This window comes from Dreissena polymorpha, chromosome 8 (genome assembly GCF_020536995.1).
Source record: "Dreissena polymorpha isolate Duluth1 chromosome 8, UMN_Dpol_1.0, whole genome shotgun sequence".
NCBI classification, from domain to species: Eukaryota; Metazoa; Mollusca; class Bivalvia; order Myida; family Dreissenidae; genus Dreissena; species Dreissena polymorpha.
The window spans coordinates 30,605,544-30,629,452 of NC_068362.1; the positions used below are offsets into that span (position 1 = coordinate 30,605,544).

The window sequence follows — 23,909 nt, forward strand, 5'->3', positions numbered from 1 at the left end:
TCGCCGGACATTGTTGCGTAGAAAGTAAACAAAACTTTTCAAATGGGGCGCAACTCTAACCGCTGTGTAAAATGTGAATGGATTACATAACCGCGACGAGTGATCGATATTTCCCGTGAAAGAATTCCATCGCTAAGACCAGTCTTCCTTACATCAATAAACTTTCTCAACACTAATTTTTCGTTGACATTAAAAAAAACGTAACCGTTTTGAGTTAAATGCGCATATTACTTCTATGTATAGTTTTTTAAGTGTTAAATCCGGACAGTAACTATTCGGATACGGATATAAACAAATAAAAGTTTAACATAAAATTAAAAATAATGAGACATGGGTGTAAAATCCTATAGTTATTTACAACATATACATAAGCATTTAATGGCAGATGATCTTAATATCTTATTTGATGATATGAAAAAAAATCAAAACAAAATATAAGACTTACCTTTGAAAATTATTGTTAAAGCATTCCACTCTAAAAACTCATTTTGGTTACGTGTGACTATTCTCACTGTCTATTGTTAAAAGATGTCAAACCAGTACAAGATCCATTGTTGTTGTTTTTGTTTAGTTTTTAAGTTTTTAATTTAACTCACATGAAACAGTGCAGGGCTTGTAAGACTTTTAAGGGCTAAAACAAAATTATTAATATTATTTTTTATGCAACCTCAGTTCTTATGCCTATCACTGGAAGATATTTTTTTCCAATTGACGGGCACATCCTAACTGAAGTGGCAATAACACAATTTTCACATGACATGATACGATAGTCAAAATAGCATAACCGTACTGTAGTTTTTCTGTCAAAACCTAGAGTTTAAAATGCTTTGTGATGCAGAATATAGCCCCTAATGATAGATTACATGCATTTTAAAGGTTCCCAATTCATCAATTTTGCGACTCGAATTTTTCCCAATTCATTGATTTTGCGACTCGTTTTTTTCCCAATTTGAAGATTTCACGACTCGAAAAATTCCCAATTGTAGGGGTACAGGTACCTTTCCCCTTTGGGGAAAAAAAACGCTGTGACCTTTGAACTCCCAAGTGTGACCTTGACCTTTGAGATATTGACGTAATTTTTTTTAACACGACACACCGTTCCATGATGGTGAACAAATGTACCGAGTCATTTAAAAATGTAACGATAAATAACATAGCTATGGTCCGTACAAACTTACAGTTTAAAACATACTAAGTGACCCCATGACCTAGTTTTTGACCTGGCATGACCCATATTCAAACTTGACCTAGACATTATCTACATACAACTACTGACCAAGTTTGGTGAAGATCGGATGAAATATCGGGACAGACCGACAAACGTGACTCCTATATAGCCCCCATTACCAATTGTAATAGGGGTATAAATATCAAGTTGCTATGTTCAATATTGAAAAAGTTATGGCCATTTAAGTTTTCGGCCAGATGGACAGACTGACTGACTGACGGACAGTTCAACTGCTATATGCCACCCTACCAGGGGCATAAACATATTCCACAATTCAACAATTCTTTTTCCATTTTTGTTTTTCCATAATAATGTTATGGACCCTTGCCCTTATCTGGGCCACTGTTCTTCCGGTAAGTATTTTTAGGGACCCCATTATTTTTGAGCCAGATGGCATTTTTTTTTCTCTTAATTCATCTCTAAAAAAGTTCATGAAACATATGTTCTCTTCGCTGGCCCACTTTCGTTTCATTCCTTTTCTTGTCCCTGTCCCTAAAACAAGAATAGATATAAAAAATAAAATAGCAATGAGTATCATGTCAGTGTTTTCTTCAGTTTTGGGGGAAAGGGGTCGGGTCCCCTGAGAGGGGGATAATTCACGTGTAAAAGGGGAAATTTCAATGCTAAGCAAGTAACATACAAAATCAAGTTGTAACACCATAATTCACCATACACAGAGAGAAAAACATTATTCCAACTTTTTTTGTCATCAACATGTTATGTTTATGTTCAAAGATCAACATTTTTTGGCTTTTCTGTGAATTATTTAAACGAGGATTTAAAATTGAACTACACTTCCAAGAGGGGAAATTTTCAAATATTTTTGGGAAAAATATACACTCTAAGCAGCAAACTCATTTGTTCAGTGACTGTAAGCCCTTTATTTTGTTGACTTTTCTACTGAATTGATCCTTGCACACAAAGTATCAACATAACAAGTCAGTGTTCTGCCGTGGATGCGCCCTTGTGTTATTGTCGCAAAAAACAAATATTTGTCCCCACCCGTTTTCTGTATATGGGTCCGCGGGCGCACATGAATTAGAAATAAAAACTAATCGATTCAATTTGTAAGTCGGTAAAGTAATCGAGTGAATGTGTAACCAGAACAAACTATTTCATTGGACATGACGTCATTTCGCAGCCAATGGTTAATTTATTTAATATTAACACTCTATTTCATTGGTAAGTTAAGATTATAACAACCAATCAGATATCAAGGAAATTTCCGAACCTATCAAAATGGCTTAAAGTGACAGGCCAAAGAAAACAAAATCCATTTATTTCTTTTTCCTCCGGCAAGTAAAATTAGAAAATATGACAATAATATTAACAACCCAACAGAGTCTTCCCAAGTCCCAACATCGTTTAGCAATTACGAAAAAAGTCTGCCCCTAAACGTACATTCCAAGAAAATTGGCTTCAAAAATGTCCTTGGTCACTGTTTGACAACAACAAAATGACATGCAGATTGTGCATAAAGCAAAAAAGAAAACGCCTTTACTATCGGTATTTCTAATTATCGAACAAGTACTTTGACATGCGGAGTCCAATGACCATAAATCTGTTCAAAGTTTTGTAAATATGTTGACAACTGTTTGACAGTGTTAAAAAGTTTTTTGAATGTTCCAGTTTTAATAACAATGTTACAACCTGACTGTAAGAAGTTTAAGCACGTTTAAAAGTTCAAGTTAAAGGTTATTAGTTTCCACACATTTAATTCTGCTACAAAAATATTTCTGTGTCCCCATATTTTTTCTTTTTGTCCCCACTTTTGTAATCCTAAAGGGTCCCCAACAGTAAAATTTCACGGCAGAACACTGCAAGTGATACAATGATTGAATATTGTAGAGCAAGGTTTTCCTGATAAAAATGCACAAAACCTGAACATGTTCGGAGGTAAAATGAACTAACTGAAACTGTTTTAACACCAGTTTAAAACAATTTTTCACACATATAAGAACTGACAGTTCGCAGAACTATCATTTCTTGGAAGAACAAGTACTAAACATTAACTTTCATAGCAAACTGCCTACTTTGTACTTTACAAGGACTTTTACAAGCACATTGTTGTAACCCTGTAGATCACAGAGGAGGTCGTCTAGAGCATCACACTTGACTTGGACTACTCATTTACTTTAATACAGTCATGACATAAGACTCTGTCACATAATGATAGAAAATGCAGAGAAACCCGTCTTCAAATTTAGTTCATACCTTGAGGATTTGGCTGCCTCATTTCATCATGGGTCAGACTGGCTGGCCCTTCACTGTCAGCAGTTGACATGGACTCTGAAAAAACCAAAGTGAAACCTGTAGATTGCATATGATCAGCACAGTCAACACTGGCATGTTGTATCATGAGAGGCTCTGACTCCTGTACAGATTCTAGACTGTGGGTGTCTTCAACAGTTGCCTCAATGACTGTAAACATATAATGTCAACAGTGGGGTCTTGTATGTCTATTATCCATTGGTGGATCTTGCTGAAATCTATAGAAAACATGCATGCCCCCCATATGGGCTGTCCGTTGTAGTGGCAGCCATTGTGTGAATACGTTTTTTGTCACTGTGACCTTGACCTTTGACCTAGTGACCTGATAATCAATAGGGGTCATCTGCAAGTCACGATCAATGTACCTATGAAGTGTCATGATCCTAGGCAAAAGCGTTCTTGAGTTATCATCGGAAAATCATTTTACTATTTCGGGTTACCGTGACCTTGACCTTTTGACCTCAAAATCAATAGGGGTCATCTGCAAGTCATGATCAATGTACCTATGAAGTTTCATGATCCTAGGCCCAAGCGTTCTTGAGTAATCGTATGACAACCACCTGGTTGACAGACGGACCGATCGACATGAGCAAAGCAATATACCCCCTCTTCTTCGAAGGGTGGCATAAATATATATTGGCTTGGACAACAGAAAATTGTACTAGAATATATAGTCTACAGTTGGGTCATGTCTTTATCATCAATAGATGGGCCTTTATTATATGACAACAGAAATACCATGGGTCAGACTGGCTGGCTCTTCACTTGGCTCCCTCCTATCATGGGTCAGACTGGCTGGCTCTTCACTTGGCTCCCTCCTATCATTGGTCAGACTGACTGGCTCTTCACTGTCAGCAGTTGACATGGACTCTGAAAGAACCAAAGTGAAACCTGTAGATTGCATATGATCAGCACAGTCAACACTGGCATGTTGTATCATGAGAGGCTCTGACTCCTGTATAGATTTAGACTGTGGGTGTCTTCAACAGTTGCCTCAATGCCTGTAAACATATAATGTCAACAGTGGGGTCTTGTATGTCTATTATCCATTGGTGGGTCTTGCTGAAATCTATAGAAAACATGCATGCCCCCCATATGGGCTGTCCGTTGTAGTGGCAGCCGTTGTGTGAATACGTTTTTTGTCACTGTGACCTTGACCTTTGACCTAGTGACCTGAAAATCAATAGGGGTCATCTGCGAGTCACGATCAATGTACTTATGAAGTGTCATGATCCTAGGCAAAAGCGTTCTTGAGTTATCATCCGAAAATCATTTTACTATTTCGGGTCACCGTGACCTTGACCTTTAACCTTGTGACCTCAAAATCAATAGGGGTCATCTGCGAGTCATGATCAATCTACCTATGAAGTTTCATGATCATAGGCATATGCTTTCTTGAGTTATCATCCGAAAACCATTTTAATATTTCGGGTCACCGTGACCTTGACCTTTGACCTAGTGACCTCAAAATCAATAGGGGTCATCTGCGAGTAATGATCAATCTACCCATGAAGTTTATGATCCTAGCCGTATGCGTTCTTGAGTTATCATCCGGAAACCATTTTACTATTTCGGGTCACCGTGACCTTGACCTTTGACCTCAAAATCTATAGGGGTCATCTGCAAGTAATGATCAATCTACCCATGAAGTTTCATGATCCTAGGCGTATGCGTTCTTGAGTTATCATCCAGAAACCATTTTACTATTTCGGGTCACTGTGACCTTGACCTTTGACCTAGTGACCTCAAAATCAATAGGGGTCATCTGCGAGTCATGATCAATCTACCTATGAAGTTTCATGATCCTAGGCATATGCTTTCTTGAGTTATCATCCGAAAACCATTTTAATATTTCGGGTCACCGTGACCTTGACCTTTGACCTAGTGACCTAAAAATCAATAGGGGTCATCTGCGAGTAATGATCAATCTACCCATGAAGTTTCATGATCCTAGTCGTATGCGTTTTTGAGTTATCATCCGGAAACCATTTTACTATTTTGGGTCACCGTGACCTTGACCTTTGACCTCAAAATCTATAGGGGTCATCTGCGAGTCATGATCAATCTACCCATGAAGTTTCATGATCCTAGGCGTATGCGTTCTTGAGTTATCATCCAGAAACCATTTTACTATTTCGGGTCACTGTGACCTTGACCTTTGACCTAGTGACCTCAAAATCAATAGGGGTCATCTGCAAGTCATGATCAATGTACCTATGAAGTTTCATGATCCTAACCCAAAGCGTTCTTGAGTTATCATCCGGAAACCACCTGGTTCACGAACCGACCGACAGACCGACCGACATGTGCAAAGCAAAATACCCCCTCTTCTTCGAAGGGTGGCATAAATATATATTGGCTTGGACAACAGAAAATTGTACTAGAATATATAGTCTACAGTTGGGTCATGTCTTTATCATCAATAGGTGGGCCTTTATTATATGATAATAGAAATACCAAAGGAAATGTTTTGTTTTCCAAAAGCACTTCTAAAAGTGTTTTTTTATGCTTTTCGGTATAAGGTATGAGATGTACACAAAATAACAACACACATATCCCCCACTAAAATATGTTATAAGACCTGCTTACAATTTAAATCAGAAAATCTTCATACTTGCAAGTAAGTTATTTATCCTTTAAATCATTAAAATAACTCAGAAACAGAAATGTCTAATTGAGCATATAAACTATTTCATAAGGTGTCCAAATCTAAAGGTATTCCTATACTTCCTTTTTTTTTTAATGGGCTACCATAACAATGACTCTGTTATGGACCACTTTCATAATACAAATGAACAGTGGCCAATGATCTATCATGGGTATAAATAACTATTTTACCTTCTTGATGGCCATCTTCGTCTTCAATTGGAAGAGGTAAATCTGTAAAAAATGATTTTTTATTTTAGAAATAACTATTTAGAAAAAAATAACCAGAAGTCACTCTTGATACGACAGTAAATATTTTCAATACTTCAAGGTTGTTAAAAAGTATTTTGTTGCATTAGCATTTCTTTAAGAGGATAAACAATTTTCAAGGCACATAAAATAGGTTTGCCTATTTTTACCACGTAAATTTTAGACTTATTGAATTAACGTGGCCAAAACAAGGGCCCCGCCTTTCAAACAATGTTTTACATCGTTTGTCTGTTCTCAAGCGCTCTGTTTTGTTCTGAAGAATGATCATTCAGTCGAATTTACTGACAGCCATAGGAGAGAAAGTAACAAAAATTCTCCATCCCAATTCAGTAAAATGAATTATATTAATAAAATTCTTATAATCAAACCTTCTACTACTATGTCCTTCATCTGCCTTCCCTTCCACTCATTGACTTTACCATTTTCAACAGCATACAACATCAGGGCAACCTATAAAATTTCAAGAAGACCATAATATTCCAGTGTCAACAATACTTCCATCATAACAACAGTAGCAATCCATAGTTCCCTGACCTCACTTTTTATTTCAATATCAATATAATTGAACACAAACGTTGCCATATGCTATTTTGTTGACAGCTTGTGAAAGTCTGCACAGTACCATATTTGTAAATTACACAGCCCTACAAATAATATAATCTCAATTATCTGCCACAACACTTAAAGAAACTAGAGCTTTGTCACAGACGTGACCTATACCCCCACGTGCCCCATCCACACAAGAGAATCTAATTAATGGCTATTTTTAAGAATTATTATGCCATTATCATTTATGGCCATTTTGACCTTTGAACTTAAAGCATGACCTTGACCTTGGAGATATCGACATTATTCTTTCCTGCCACACACCATCCATAACGGTGAACACATGATTTTAAAATCTCACAATGAACAACATAGTTATGGCCCAGACAAACTCATTCATGGCCTTCTTTTACCTTTGAACAAAGTGTGACCTTGACCTTCGAGATATTGACGTAACTCTTTCACGTGACACACAAGTCATATGACGGTGAACAAATGTGCCAATGATTTTTAAATCTCACAATGAACTACATAGTTATGGCCCAGAAAAGCTCATTTATGGCCATTTTTGACATTTGAACTCAAAGTGTGACCTTGACCTTGGAGATATCGACGTAATTCTCTCGCACAACACACCTTCCAATGATGGTGAAATGTTTCAACTGATTTTAAAATCTCAAAAGAACAACACAGTTATTGCCCGGACAAGATGAAATTCTTTGCGCGACACACCCTCCAATGATGGTTAACAAATGTTCCAAATGATTTTAAAATCTCACAATGAATGACAAAAGTTATGGCCCGGACAAGCATTTTACCCTTGAACTCCAAAAGTGACCTTGACCTAAGTTCTTGGAGATATCGACGCAATTCTTTCGCGCAACACACGGTCCCATGATGGTGAACAAATCAAAACCAAGTCAATTAAAAATCTAACAATAAATGAAATAGTTATGGTCCAGACAAACTTTGTGTTTAAAAGCACTAAGTGACCTTGTGACCTAGTTTTTTTACCAGGCATGACCCATATTCAAACTTGACCTAGACATCATCTAGATACAACTTGTGACCAAGTTTGGTGAAGATCGGATGAAATTTCGGGACAGACCGACAAAGTGACTTTTATATAGCCCCCATTACACATAGGTAAGTGGGTATAATTACGCTTTATATTAATGCTAGCTTGTGTGATGTACATGCCTTTAGATATTGCATTTATTGATACCATTTCGGTAAAAGAACTTAATTAATGAAAAGCTGGTCAGTGACCAAAATTCCCATTGAATAAATGAAGAAAAGCCACAATAATATAAAATAGTCAACAATGGCAACAAATTAGCAGACAACACTAAACAGTATGACAATGAGGGCTAAATAGACAAAACAACAATAACATGAACTGGAGAGTTTACACCTTGGCATGGACATTGGTTGTAGCACAAAACACACTCACAACAAGAGATGTGTTTGTAAGAAACACAATGCCCCTACTGTGCCGCTTTTTTTTATTTGACCTTTGACCTTGAAGGATGACATTGACCTTTCACCACTCAAAATGTGCAGGTCCATGAGATACGCATGTAATCCAAATATCAAGTTGCTGTTTTCAATATTTCAAAAGTTATGATCAAACGTTTAAGTTTTGGTAAAAGTTTTGGACACACACACACACCTTGACACGCACACACATACAAAGAAAGACAAGCCAAAAACAATATACCCCCGTTCATTCGATCCAGGGGGGCATAAAAAGCCATTAATGCAAAGCATACTAGTCAAAGTCAACATCAGATATGGTCTTACTGTGGCTGCCTGTTAAATTATTCTTTCTTTTAGCCCTCTTAGTTACAATATAGCATTTAGTTTTTCAAATATCTGTGTATGGAAAATTTAAAGATTTTTATTAATGAAATATATACCTTTGAGAGTTCCATGGTACTGGAAGACAACTGATAATATTCCTTGTGGGTCTTCACATCATGTCCCAGATGCTTTGCAAGCAATTTTAGTTCACCATGAGTCATGTCAAGAATCTATAAAGCATGTTAATTCTTGATTATATTCACAAATATGCAGTCATCATTCCAGTTTGCTGCCAATTTAACAATTTGTTTTGCATCTTCTACAGAAAAGATGTACACAAGAAAGCTTTTATCTGTATAGTTGTAGTCATTATGGTGCTCCAAATTCTTGTAATCACACCATGCATTTACAGAGTCAAAAATTTTGTAATGTTTAATTCTGAAAAAGCCAACACATGGTTTGGTATTTACATGATCCGCCATTTTGAAAATAGCTACTTCCTGTATATATGCCAAAATTTATGTTAAATATAACAATTGGGTCTAACAATTTAAAATCAATTATTGGGTTCTCACAGATAACCATTTTCTGTCATACAAAAGCTGCCAAAATCAAAGGTCTCCATAAAAGTTTTTATTATAATTTATTCACAAATTGATGGCAAGCAAATTCAACATAATTACTTATTTCTGTATAAAAGCCGAAGTATACATGTATGTATGTATGCCATTAAACTGGAAGAGAATGTAGTATAATTGCTGAAAGTCTAAATAAATATTGTGCCATAATAAAGAAACCTTCAGGTCACAATATCTCATCTGTACAGGGATATGAAACAAAGACCATAATTCTTAAATGGCTTAAGCAATCCCATATTTGCACAACTAGACTTTAGAAGTAATTGTGAACGATTGTACCAGTTTGTAAAATAAAAAATAAGTACTGAATAATAAATAGAAAGTTCAATATTGAACCTTGAATGTTTCAAGAAATGATTTTTTATTTGACAAGGATAACACATTTGCATACATTTAATATGGCCATATTCGAACCAAAGCAAATACATGCATATAAAACAACACAACAATTTCTTGATTTAACAGCAAAGTTTAATATAAAATAACAAATCTATGTATCAAAGACTAAAGTAAACAAAAGGACTGCAATGGTCGCTCAAGGTATATTGACAGCAAGTAAGAAATGCTGAACCAATGATTGGCAAATCGCCATGACAAAGTAACCTTGGAACTTTTGAAGAATGTCTTATATGGTACCTGACAATATTTCTTACAATACTTCTTATACATGTATGAGACTCAACAGTATTTCTTATATGGGACCCAACAATATTACTTATATGAGACCCGAAAATTAGTGTAAACATGTTTATTTCTTATATGGGACCCTACGATGTTTATTACTTGTAAGAGGCCCAACAGATAACAGAAATACCATGGGTCAGACTGGCTGGCTCTTCACTTGGCTCCCTCCTATCGTGGGTCAGACTGGCTGGCTCTTCACTTGGCTCCTTCCTATCATGGGTCAGACTGCCTGGCTCTTCACTGTCAGCAGTTGACATGGACTCTGAAAGAACCAAAGTGAAACCTGTAGATTGCATATGATCAGCACAGTCAACACTGGCATGTTGTATCATGAGAGGCTCTGACTCCTGTATAGATTCTAGACTGTGGGTGTCTTCAACAGTTGCCTTAATGACTGTAAACATATAATGTCAACAGTGGGGTCTTGTATGTCTATTATCCATTGGTGGGTCTTGCTGAAATCTATAGAAAATATATATTGGCTTGGATAACAGAAGGTTTTGCTATTATGTTTACGTGACATGGTTTAAAAAAAAGGCCATATGAATGTGACAAAAATAAATTGAGTTTTTAAAATGTTCTTAAAGTTCGTTCTTTTCCTATTCAGATAATGTACACGTTTTATATGATCAAATGAAAACTTGTTCAAACCTATAATTTTCAAGAGATGCTGTGTGAACTCTAAAAATGTTTTTATATCAATGCAACTATTTTGACGATATAATTTTGCAAGAAGTTTTGTCTGTTGTTTATTACTATACATGTAATATGGCCAATTTGTATTGTTACACGTTCTAAAATAAATGAATTAGCATAGTGATTAAATTTGTGTGATGTTTGTCTAAAATAATTTTTAAACGTCGAAAAATAATGCATATCTTCACAACGTCATTTCTCCGTTATTTGACGTTCACACAAAAGGGGCCTTTTTCAGAAACGCGCCACATATATATAAATATATAGTCAACAGTTGGGCCTTGATATTATTATCCATTGGTGGGTCTTACTGAAATCTACAGAAAAGTATATTGGACATTACAACTGAAGTTTTGCTGTTCTGTATATCATAAGTTATAGTTTTTTGTTTACAGTGTATATTGGTTCCTCTACCCAAACAGTGCACGTATGACCAAGAAAAATTTGACGAGGAGTAATATGTGCACTGGAGGGGTAGAGGAACCCATATACACTGTGACAAAAACTTATAAACAATTTTATAATACTTCAAATTCTTTAAAACAGCCAAAAAATCCTTCATTTAACGGACAAATATCCCTTTTTGCCATTCAAGATGTTAAAGACAATATCCACATGCCGCAACCCTTAATATGATGAGTAATAGAAGGGTGTCGTTTTTACGTACATATTATACGTGTATAAAAATGTATAACAACGGCAAATGCATTTCTGCAAAATATTTGAATGTCTGTGAACATGCCATAATTAGCTTTATGTTGTATTGTGTCATTGTATTCGTTGTGGATTCAGGGCTTTTTTTCCTTCTTTGCGATTGGCCATGGACGGACATTTCACAATTTTGACACGGCCAATTCACAATCCTTTCATGTCCGTGAATATTTACAAAAACGGCCGTTTTAAATCGTGAAAAACGGACTGTTCGTGCTCAAAACTGTAAAAAGAAGAAGAAGATGTTTAAAGAAAAAGTTAACGCACGCACGGACACACGACGGACACAGGACCATGACATAAGCCCCGCTGGCCAGATGGAGCTAAAAATAAATATATATTTTTTTTAGGTGGAATTTTTTTGACCAGAAAGGGGAAACAAACAGCCTAGTTCGGCGTCTGTTATAGAAGGTAAAAAACCCGTTTCTAAAATGGGACCCAGCAATACTTCTTATAGGACCCAACAATATTTCTTATATGGTACCTGACAATATTTCTTACAATGCTTATTATACATGGGACCCAACAATGTTTCGTATATGGCACCCAACAATACTTCTAATATAGGACCCAACAATATTTCTTATATGGTACCTGACAATATTTCTTACAATACTTCTTATATGGGACTCAACAGTATTTCTTATATGGGACCCAACAATATTACTTACATGAGACCCGAAAATTAGTGTAAACATGTTTATTTCTTATATGGGACCCTACTATGTTTATTACTTGTAAGAGGCCCAACAATTCTTATTACATGTATTTAGGCAGAAATATTGCAATAATAAACATTGTAAACAACCTAATAAATAAATATTCTGCCCATTGGGAATTGGCAAAAATGACTTCGCAAACTGGAAATCTGAAATTGGAAATTCTGCAATCTGGTACAAAGATGGCGAAGATCACAGCTTAATTGCTTTATTCGTCCATTTAACAGATTTTAATGGCATAGAGGTTAAACGACTTTCGACAGCTCATTGGTGTTAATCTGTTGTGTAATGTCAATAAAGGTGTGAAAAACTCGCAAGTCATGTTTATAACATGTATTCCCTATCAGAGCAGTATGTGTAAGAAAAATAAATGAAATAATCCAGGCAATTTATTTCATGCTTATGCAGTGCAACTGTTAACAGATATTCACTTTCATTTTAACCCATTATCAGAAAGTACCACTCAAAATGTGCAGCTCCATGAAAAACACATACATGCCAAATATGAAGTAGCTTTCTTCAATATAGCAAAAGTGATTGAAAAATGTTAAAGTTGGCAGAAACAGACCAACAGGGGAAAATCCAAATGTCCCCCACTATAGTGAATGGGAACATAAAAAATAAAATGGGCTGGGTGGTGGTGGGGGGGAGGGGGGTATAGTGTAAGGGTGTGGTGGTCATTTATAAGGTGGGGGGAGTCTATTGTGGTATGTCAGTTAAGAGTTGTTTTGTCAAATTATCAGTCAAATCTAATCATAAATAAAGAAGTTATGGCAATTTTAGCAAAATTAAATAATTTGACCTTGAGAGTCAAGGTCATTCAAAGGTCAAGGTAAAATTCAACTTGCCAGGTACAGTACCCTCATGATAGCATGAAAGTATTTGAAGTTTAGAATCAATAACCTTGATACATTAGAAGTAAAATGGATCTAAACACAAAATTCACATAACCAAATCTTCAATTTTCTAAGTATGAAGGGCCCATAATTCCGTCAGAATGCCAGTCAGAGTTGCATGACTTTGCCTGCACAGTCCCCTTATGATAGTTAATAAGTGTTGCAAGTATGAAAGCAATAGCTTTGATACTTACGGAATAAAGTGGACCTAAACACAAAACTTAACCAAATTTTCAATTTTCTAAGTATAAAAAGGGCACATAATTCTGTCAAAATGCACGCCAGAGTTATCTAACTTTGCCTGCCCAGTCCCCTCTTGATAGTTAGTAAGTGTACCAAGTTTGAATGCAAAAGCATTGATACTTAATGAGAAAAGTGGACCTAAATCAGCGGGTTTTCAGCACTGTCTGCGCCTCCGGAAAACGGAGGCACTCCCAAAGCAAACGGACCCGATCCCAAACCAAAATATTAAAAAAAAGTCCCAACTTCCAAAAAAAAAATTTTTTTTTTCTTTAAAGAATGAAGTGTCTTATAACTTGTGTGACTAACCAGTGTTTGTTTTGGTAAAAAATATCTGCTATAAGGTTTTGACTGTTCAGTTCTTATCTCAGAGTGTAACTGTAACTAATAAACAAAAATGCAGTACTTGAATAAACGTTGAACACGCCCAATATTGCATCTGTTTATATAAAGAAGACAAAATAACAAATAAAAACAAATTTATTTGTTAAACTACTGAATTATTTAAGCATGATATATTCACTATTTTTTCCCAAATGAGCTGTTTAATCGAAGCAAAATTTCCCAAAATGGCCAATTGTGTCGATAAAAAATTCCCAATTTGGTCAGACTCCTTTTCCCAAAATAGGCAGAAAAACCCCTGTAAATGCAAAACTTAATCGGACGCCTACGCCAAGGTGATGACAATAGCTCATAATTTTTTTTCAAAAAATAGATGAGCTAAAAATGAAAACATGCAAACTAACATGAAAATTAAATCTTAACAAGCAGGCTGTAATGATACCTTTGAATTTGATTTTGCCATTCACTGGATAATTCAAGTATCATATACATGTTTGCCCTAGGTGGCAGACCATTTAAAGCGGGTATATACGATCTTGTCAAATATTTATTAATTAATATAAAATGTGCAAAAAACTTATTATACATATATTTCAATATAAACTAAAATACAAGTAAAGAAGAACATTTGTCGGAAAATGCGAAATAAGCAGAATATTTAAAATTGAAATCGAAAAAGCCTGTACAGTCGAATTCGCCAGCATGTATATCATGCATGTAAGATGTGAATCTAAATTTAGTTTAACGGTTCATTTTAAATTCCTGCAGCGATATTGATTCATACGACACACGAACACTTACTTAAAAGACGAATGCATCGGTTATTGTAGGAAAATATGTACGAATTATCTTCGTCACAATCAGCTTGGTGCGCAAGTTTGCATTTGCTGCATTTTATGAAATTCATCTTAAATGTATCATTTTTCTTGCATATTGCGTGTTATTATAGCATATTTGTTTCAATATATTACAATTTAACGCATTTAAAAATCGAATATACCCGCTTAAAGTTATGTTGCTTTTTTCCTAAGAGATGTACATGAATATGTGTGCCAACTATCATTTGCATACTTTTGACAGTATTGAAATTATCATAACTATTTATCAGCCTTGAAAAAAACTGACAACCATGATGCGAAGTTGGCCATAAAAACTTATTTTCTTTGAACGTTCTGCTAAATTGTATTTCACAAGATTGGCTTACTCAATAATTAGACAATTTAAACAAGAATATTTACCTACTTACTTCCCAATATTACCATTCAAAGTATCATTACATCCATTCAAAACTGTGAACTAAACATACCATTGGCTTTCTTTTCCTACAAATTATTGCAAAAGTAACTTAATATTGATTTTATAAAAGGTACCAGATAACACAAGACTAAACAAAAGGTCCAACAAGATGTGTTTGTGAAACACAATGTCCCCCTATATGACGTTTGACCTTGAAGGATGACCTTGACCCTTCACCACTCAAAATGTGCAGCTTCATGAGATACACATGCATGCCAAATATGAAGTTGCTATCTTCAATATAGCAAAAGTTATTGCAAAATGTTAAAGTTGGCGCAAACCAACCAGCAGACCAACCAACCAACCAACAGACCAACAGACAGGGCAAAAACAATATGTCCCCCACTACTATAGTGGGGGACATAAAAATCCCAATATTGCTCAACAGCTATAATAAAGATTGCTGAACTCTTATTGATTTGTGGGGTTGATTAACTTGGAACATAAGATGAATCTGATAGCTCATTAATTTTTGTAAAAGATGTGATCTCCAAGGAAGGAGCAAATTTAACCAAAGGGGCATTATTTAAACAATCCTGATAGTGGACCAATTAGAGACGCTAGATACCAAATACAAATGTATAAATGCTCTTTCCTTTTTGTTACAGGGAAAAAATAAGAATGTGGCGTCTCATCAGGATCCAAACTGTTTGCTATTCTAATAATATTCTATGAAAAAAACTCGAAGAAAATGCTAATTTTTGAAATTCAGCAGATGAATTAGAGCAGGAGACACATTTCCCAGCATGCAAAGGGTTAACAGCTGTTTTTGAGGATACAATTATGTTAGCGAAAAGCCATAAGCTGTTTGATGACAAAAGTTATGTTAGTAGTTTGACATCCATTCATGTGTGCTTCTTCATGATAATGGCATCATCTATTTATTAAATATGATGTATATGATATAACTAACCTTCCATGGTAGATCAGACACACTATAGTCATAAAGAAGCTCCTCTCCTGTCTGAATGTCTCTTTGAGCAAATAAGCATAGGTATGGTTTTTGTGTGTTCATTTTCAGCACAAAATAATTGTAGATGTCACTATCTATTAATGTAGGAAAGTCCATTAAGTCACTACTCAAAAATACGTAATAGCCAATATGGCGGCGCCCATATTATCGATTCTGGGTTTGTCTATATTGCGGAGGATACTGGCAGTGGTCAATGTATAGTGATTGAGCATGCCTGTATTTACGTCATCGTCCAAGATGGTGGCAAGCAGAAAAGAAATTACGATGAACGGCAAAATGATAAATAACATTCGAATTAACAACGGATACCATATGGTTATAAGGAAATAATTTAATGGGTGTGTCAATTAACGCTCAAGACTAATTTTGAGATTAAAACAACACATATTTAGTAGAAATCTGCACAGTGAATGTGTGTCACTGAAACCAGTGTTAGAAAATTGCAGTTCAGTCTACTAGCAATATATTTTAATTATATGGGTCTCAACATTAGTCATTAAGTGTAAACATGTCTACTTCTAATAAAGGGCCAGGCCCAACAATTTTCATTACTTATATGGATACCTAAAGTGTTAGTTATACATTTAATGTTAATTAAATTATAAGGGACCCTAGAATGTCAACTTGTATCTTTTATGTTGGACCCAACGATGCTTTTTACGTATATGGGACCCAACAATGTTTCTTATATGAGATCAAACAATATTTCTTACAATACTTTTTATATATGGGACCCAACAATGTTTCTTATATGGGACCCAACAATACTTCTTATATAGGACCCAACAATATTTCTTATATAATATGGTACCTGACAATATTTCTTGAAAAATTTCTTAAATATGGGACCCAACAATGTTTCTTATACGGGACCCAACAATACTTCTTATATAGGACCCAACAATATTTCTTATATGGTACCTGACAATATACCTTATATGGGACCCCACAATATTACTTATATGGGACCCAACAGTATTTCATATATGAGACTCAACAATATGACTTATATGAAATCTGAAAATTAGTGTCAACATGTTTATTTCTTATATGGGACCCTACAATTTTTATAACTGATAAGAGGCCCAACAATGTTTATAACATGTATTTTGGCAGAGGAAGAAGTATTGCAATATTGCAATATCATCTGTTTACCACCACTGTTTCCCTTTGAAAGAAAGGAAGTATCTGAAGAGAAGGGGAATTGGAAGCTTGGTATTAGTTTATAGCCGTGTGGATACATAATTATGGCTGAATGTTACTGCTTCTGTTACTGATTATCATAAAAGCTTTAAAGCAACAATCAATATTCCATTAAAAATTTCCTGTGTATTTTGGCAAAGAAATATTAATCTTAGTCCTTTACAGAAGACACAGAGGGAAAGTTTTGAAAAAAAATCGGTTAAAAAATAATACAATATAAAGAAGTGAAACTCCAGCTGCTGGAGCAGTATTGAATTTTCATTAAAAACAATTAGTAGGTCCTTTATTTAAGGCAAGTGACCGATTGCCCAAACAGTACAAAACAGCACAATACAGCACAATACAAACCAACATAAACACAAAATATGAATAAAGCTGGGGTCACCGCCTTGGAACGGTCAATGCAAAGCATTGGGGGTTTAAACCTGGTTATAGAGCGCTCAACCTCACACTTGGCCCAGCAATATTCATAATACATTTAAGTGTAAATAAAATTTAACGTCATAGCATTGTTACTCAAATTAAACAATAATAAAAGGGAATTAAAACGCATTCAATTTAATTGCTATTTAATTACTCAATTGCATTGAAGATACAAGAGTAACAGAATTACAACTTTTTGACGAACGATCAAATAAAACTATTAACAATTGTCAACTACATTCCTTCTTTATAGAAAAGATTTGAGAATATAGAATCATAGAGTTAATATCTCAGATAATCATCGCGCAAATACAGGAAGAAGCAGCAATAATGGGTGTGAAAATTCCATATTACATAGCTTGGTTGTTTATGTGACTGCTAAACAAATTACAAGGCATTTTTCATGAACAATTCCAGGGAACAGTTAAGCATTTGAAACTTGAAATGTTTTATTTTATTCATAAACCCATGTGGGACAGACAGACAGACACAGTGATTGCAGTATAGCTCCAATCACTTGTGGTAGGGGAAAGCCATATAAAAAAGCTACAGCTTTTAAGTGGAGCAAATAATGGTTATTACATGTAATTAACCTTCGGTTTATGACAATTTATTGCAATTTTCCCCCAAAAGTGCCCGTCACATGGTATTTTTCCCCTTTTGAAAGGTATCCCGTATCCCAGAGTCAATTGTTTGTTTGCTTAAAGGATTTGATGCCCATTTTATTTGTTCAAACATATAAAGGCAAAAACATGTAGTGCCAGCTGAAATTGAAATTAACAAACAAGATTAAATGACTTAAGGTCAAGGTCAAGGCTACAAAGAGGAATCTTAAATGATGCACAGTACCAACTCCAGGGATTTTCTTAACTCTTTCAGTGCTGGAACTGAATTTTGAAGGCCTTTGCAAACAGTTTGGATCCAGATGAGACGCCACAGAATGTGGCGTCTCATCAGGATCCAAACTGTTTGCTATTCTTATAGTATTCTTTGAAAAAATTCAAAGAAAACGCTAATTTGAGAAATTCAGCAGACAACATTTTAGTAGACGACAAATTTCCCAGCATGCAAAGGTTTAAGAACTTGACTTCCACTTGCACAGATCCTAGGCCCAAGCGTTCTTGAGTTATAATAATCATCCGGAAACCACCTGGTGGACGGACCGACAGACCGACATGTGCAAAGCAATATACCCCCTCTTCTTTGAAGGGGGGCATAAAAATCAGTTACTTGTTTTATTTCTGCATAAACAAACTGTTGAGTGAAACATCTATCAGACATGAAAATCATGCAAGATTAATACATGGCTCTATATCTAACATAAATGATATTTAAATTTTCATAATATTTAATGATTAATCGAATAACTGTAGAGAATGAAATTTTGAAAGGCCTTATTACTCACTTAATGTCATAAAGACTAGTCACTTTAGGGAGAAGTTCTGCAAAATCTCAAACAGAAGAAGGAATAACGTTGGTCCAGTTCTTTAAGATTATTAAATTGTGTTTTGGAAACAGTCAATCTTTAGAAAATTGAAAACAGTTTAGACAAATGATCGTTGTTGGCAATGTTATTGAAACGACCATACTATTGACTGCTAGCCGCTGACAATCGAACTGGACGGGGCTTTATAATCAATAATCGAGGTGACTGCCAACAGCTGTTGTGTTGGAATGTATTTGAAACTCTGACCTTTGGGCAAAAGAATTTGGTTGAATTTAGATTGATCAGGTTTAATGCCTTCTTGAACCCAAATTAAGGTCATTTTGCAAGTGGTCAGGACATGAACCAGCTTTCCTACTTCTTGTGACCAGTATTAGCCAACCACAAGTGACCCACTTCTTCCCAACTTGATTCAGAGGTTGGGGAAGAATGACCTACAAATACAATGTTACAATGTTCGGGAACCAATCTCTATGAAGAAACTTTATCCTACCCCCAGATTCAAACCTAAAAATTGACAGTCTGGCGCTCTATCAACTGAGCCATCAACTCAGCTAGCTGGGCAGGCCCAAAACATTTTGGATTAAAAAAATCAATGCACAGAAAGCAGAAAGCATACTTCATTTTTAGCATATGATCATATAACCGGACATTACCTAACTTTTGGTTCCTAAACATCAGTAAATTACAGACTGCGCATTGCGATAAATAGTTGATATTTTAGATGATATTTAATATATAGCATCTTCAAGGTCTGTTCTTTAAAACGCACTGATTGAGTCGTAATGGGAAAGACTCTTTGTCAAACATTTCGGTATGTTTTGCTGACATTTATATACAATTTTGTTGATTTCTGTCTCGTTTCCAAATCGAGGTTAAACATTGTTCGCGGCCACATGCTAGTATAACTATGTTGGCAAGCAAGAAGTTTAAAACATTGTAGGAGCGAATGTCCGCCCTGTCAAATTTAGCGTTAGCTAAAGAAACTTCAGCGTACAGTTTATATAGTATTGACATATCTGTACGCTGAAGTCAACCCTGTATCGAAAGTCAACCAGAGTGGTGACAGATTTATGTCACGCTATAAATCAAAGACAGTATGTTTTCTTGGATACATTCCTTCATATATTGGTGAATGAATATAAATTACTGCATCGGGGCATATTTTAAGATTCAAATGTTTCAAATGCATCTTACAATAGATGAAAATAACTCTCATCAGCCTGAAAGTCATAATTTTGCACCATTGTCGCTTTGTCATGTGACGAGTTTTCATTTGGATACTTTCGGATCGACCTTGACATTTTTTGCTGGAATTGTAAACATTACTTTCGTTTTCTGAAATCTATTATTTGTGATTAACAAGTTACGTCTGGTGGATTTAAACACTGATTTCAAAGTGAATTTGGTAATTTTGAATATTTTGTACATTGATTTTGTATTTACACTACAATTTGTTTACAAAACAAGCAAGAATAATTATAAAAAAAACGGGAAATGTCTTTCTGAATTTGTAAACAATTGAGCACATGGTTTGTTACTAAAAATAGAAATAACATCATATGACCGTGAAATCTCGGGAGATTCGCATTTCAATCATGTGTGTCACGTCACTGTTTTTCTCGATAGACCAGTTGAATGTTATTGTTTACATTCGGGATTTTCCGCGCATGCGCACTGGCTGGTTGGCAAAAAACACTGGTTACAGTAACGTAAAACATGTATACATGTCGTTTGTTTAGTCAATGAAACGATACAAAAATCCGAAATAAACATAAAAACTCTTAAATAATAGTGCAAAAATATAATATTTAGTACCAATAAATGTATTTTCATAAATATAATTACCTCTGTATAAAAATACATATTAATAATATTAATACATCAGACTAAAAACTGGCAATCCAACAAAACAAAACAATAAATATTCTTTCATATTTTTTGTGATTGTAAGATTTTGGTAAATTATATTTCAAAGATAATAACACATACATTAATTTGATTATAATTATAAGTGGTGCAGATATTGTTATTGTTCATTAGCGAACGAAGGTGCAAGAGGGGCATTTAATCAATTATAAAACGAAGCCCTAAAAGCGGAATACATTACAATTAATAAACATTGTAGTAATTTTATTTTACATGGAATGAATTACCGTTTCGTTTCCATCGAATGACAATATCATAAAGTTTAGCATACATATGAAAAACAAGAACTGCATATTAAGCAAATTAAACTGTCTTTGCATGCACTCTCTTTACTGGTGGTAAGGAGTGATAACAATCTAGCATTTTATGATAAATATATCTATATATTAATTTATTTTACGCAAGTATTTTTTACCCTTTTGTTGTTTGCTTGTTTTCATGTCATTTCATACACTACAGAAACGTACAATCTTAACATGAATAGCCGAGTTTACATTTGCCGGTACTCGTTAAATACGTTAATTGTGTAGCAATGAAATTGCACAATATTTTTAATTTATAGTTATTAACACTCTATTATTATGATTAAACAGGCTAATATATACATACACTAATTCCTGTTAATCCATTTCGGACAAATATCTTCATTTTTTAATATGTTCAAATATTTTATTAAAGCAACTGTTTCGTATTTTGGCTTTACAATTTTGCTTAGATGATCGCTCAATATGCCAAGAGATGACATGGAGGTATCATAAATGATGTTTAATGACCAGACACTTGTATGCCACATGTGGTTTATGCAGTGGCCAAGAATAGGTCCCTGGATTTATCACACCATGTGTTCTTTGTAATTGTTTGGACAGTATCCGATCATAACGAGATAATCGCTTTATGATGAACAAAAGTGCAATAAAACACCGGGTTAAAAACGCTGAAACAAAGAGTGTCAAAATTGGTGTGAATAATTAAATAAAAACAATTACATTTATCAAGAGAATTTATTTAATGTGTAACAAGGCAAGTTTTTACAGGCATGTTCAAATCAGTTACTATATGTTGCGTACATAAAGTCGATCTATTTGCTGTTTGTTTACATCCTTATTTTTGTTCGTTCATTAAATTTGTTTTATTCTGAAAAAATTTCAATATCAGAGAATTTTTTATCTAAAAAATGGTCGCGAAGATGTGCCAAGTAGAGATTTTTATGGTAACTGCATACCGTGCTCGTATATTGTGTTCCACTCCAGATTTCGTTTATAGTAAAAACAAATAATAACAACAATATAATCGTTCCAAAAATGCATTTCCTTGCACGCTTATGTTTAATTCAGACATAGTTAGTAAAATTATATTTGATATAGTGCATGATTATCAATAAAAACGATTATTATTTCAACTTTCTCTATAAGCGCTTATATGAATTTCACCTCTTTTTGCCAACCAGTGGGCGGAGTGTAATATTTGCAGGTGCGCGTGACTTCACTCGTCAACTGGTCTATATGTTAGAGCAGAAAAGATAAATGTTAAATGTTTAAGATAGTATTTTGTAAAAAAACATATCAGTTAAATGTGAAAAATGTCAATCTTTCCAATAAAGACATAAAGTAGCTGATTTGGGCCAATAACTGCTTTTACAAGCTGTTTTGGAGCGGTCTTTGTTAACTGTCAACTTTTCGTATATTCCTGGTTGACTTTCCTACTGGGGTTGGTCCATAACTTTAATGTTGCGCCATTCAAAATTCATAGAAAGCGAATTTTAAAGTTATTGAAGCCAGAACTAATTTAGCGTAGGAGCGATTGTTTGTGGGAGCGTTTGTCTGGAAACCTTATCAAACTGATGTAAAAGAAGTCTTAAACCATTTATTGCTTTTCCCCAGAACAACTTTATTACGCTACTGATCCGGTAATAGTAACATGACTGTACCACTAAGGCTAGTCCAACTGTCTTGTGTGGTTAAAGATTCTGTTCTTTTATAATTTATTTCCCCAGTCTAACCATTGCAGTCAGCCTAAAACATATATTGAACTTGTATCGCATGGAAATGATCTAATGCTACAATCATGCTTGCTTTCATGAATGTCACTATATCTGCATTAAATGCAGATTATAGGTTACATTTGTTTGTTTGCGGTAACAAGGTTGTCACCTAAATTCGTGCCACGGCTTTACATGTTTGAAATATGTTTTCATTGTCAGCAAACGTTTCAGAAACTGTGTCCTAATTATTGGTTGCAGTTTCAGTTTAAATTCAGTCATTTGCAGAATAATTTTAATAACCAAAAATATAAATAAACCTAATAAATATTATCGCCACTTACCTTTTTAAGTTTAACCGCGAAAATTGGCAATTTTTATTACAGAGTTGTCGTTCGTTGCTATGCTGGTTCCCGGTAAATCACTGCGCCGAGGTTGGTCAATCTCATACGCAGTGGCCTCCCTTATTCTAGAAAAAGACATTAATGATTGGCGAATGCCCAAGGGAAGTAACTGCTGTGTGGAGTTTGACCTAATGTGTGCTAATGGGAGATATAGGCCCGACAATTCGAGTAAAATTACATATGCAAATTTGAATTTAAAAATAGTCATGAGTATGTTAAGCAGCCTTTTTTTAAGTGGGTCTTCAACTGTCGGGTCCAAGAGCCCGATAATCGACTTTGGGACCCGACAATCGACTAAAGACCCAACAATACGGCCGTAAAATGGACGTTTGACCCACCATTTTACCCAATCTGAAACTATATATATATATATATATATATATATATATATACAGTGATTCATTTTGAAATCTACATCAATGAGTCCCTGGGACTCACATATTTTTAAACAATGGGTCCAAACTGAAAACAATGGGTCCCAGATTGTGTCTTTGTAAATTCGTTACAAATAATCTACTTATAATGATACACCTTAGCCAGGGGCTCTTTTAAAATATGCAGTTTTACAG

General features: G+C 34.8%; 1 protein-coding gene across 5 annotated transcripts; it reads right to left on the reverse strand.

Annotated features, from left to right (window-relative positions):
- Window positions 1-1,032: 1,032 nt before the first annotated feature.
- On the reverse strand, window positions 1,033-23,503 carry LOC127841564 (uncharacterized). 5 transcript variants are annotated; one of them, XM_052370483.1, is made up of 8 exons: window positions 23,281-23,503; window positions 10,217-10,348; window positions 8,881-8,994; window positions 6,784-6,865; window positions 6,338-6,379; window positions 4,238-4,369; window positions 3,443-3,517; window positions 1,033-1,720 (listed from the first exon to the last, which is right to left on the reverse strand). In XM_052370483.1, exons 2-8 carry the CDS (start codon window positions 10,217-10,219, stop codon window positions 1,503-1,505), a joined length of 666 nt encoding a protein of 221 aa, XP_052226443.1. In that variant the 5' UTR covers window positions 10,220-10,348; window positions 23,281-23,503; the 3' UTR covers window positions 1,033-1,502. The 5 variants fall into 5 exon arrangements, with proteins under 5 accessions (XP_052226443.1, XP_052226445.1, XP_052226444.1 ...); XM_052370485.1 differs by lacking the exon at window positions 23,281-23,503 and adding an exon at window positions 20,227-20,289; XM_052370484.1 differs by lacking the exon at window positions 23,281-23,503 and adding an exon at window positions 19,686-19,862.
- Window positions 23,504-23,909: the final 406 nt, after the last annotated feature.

What these genes read in the sequence shown, in the direction of transcription:
- LOC127841564 (XM_052370483.1), bottom strand. An exon ending in GCCAGCCAGTCTGACCCATG is followed by an intron (nt 3,518 to 4,237) that starts GTATTTCTGTTG and finishes TGGTTTTTTCAG; the next exon opens with AGTCCATGTCAACTGCTGAC. An exon ending in GAGGCAGCCAAATCCTCAAG is followed by an intron (nt 1,721 to 3,442) that starts GTATGAACTAAA and finishes TTCTTGTTTTAG; the next exon opens with GGACAGGGACAAGAAAAGGA.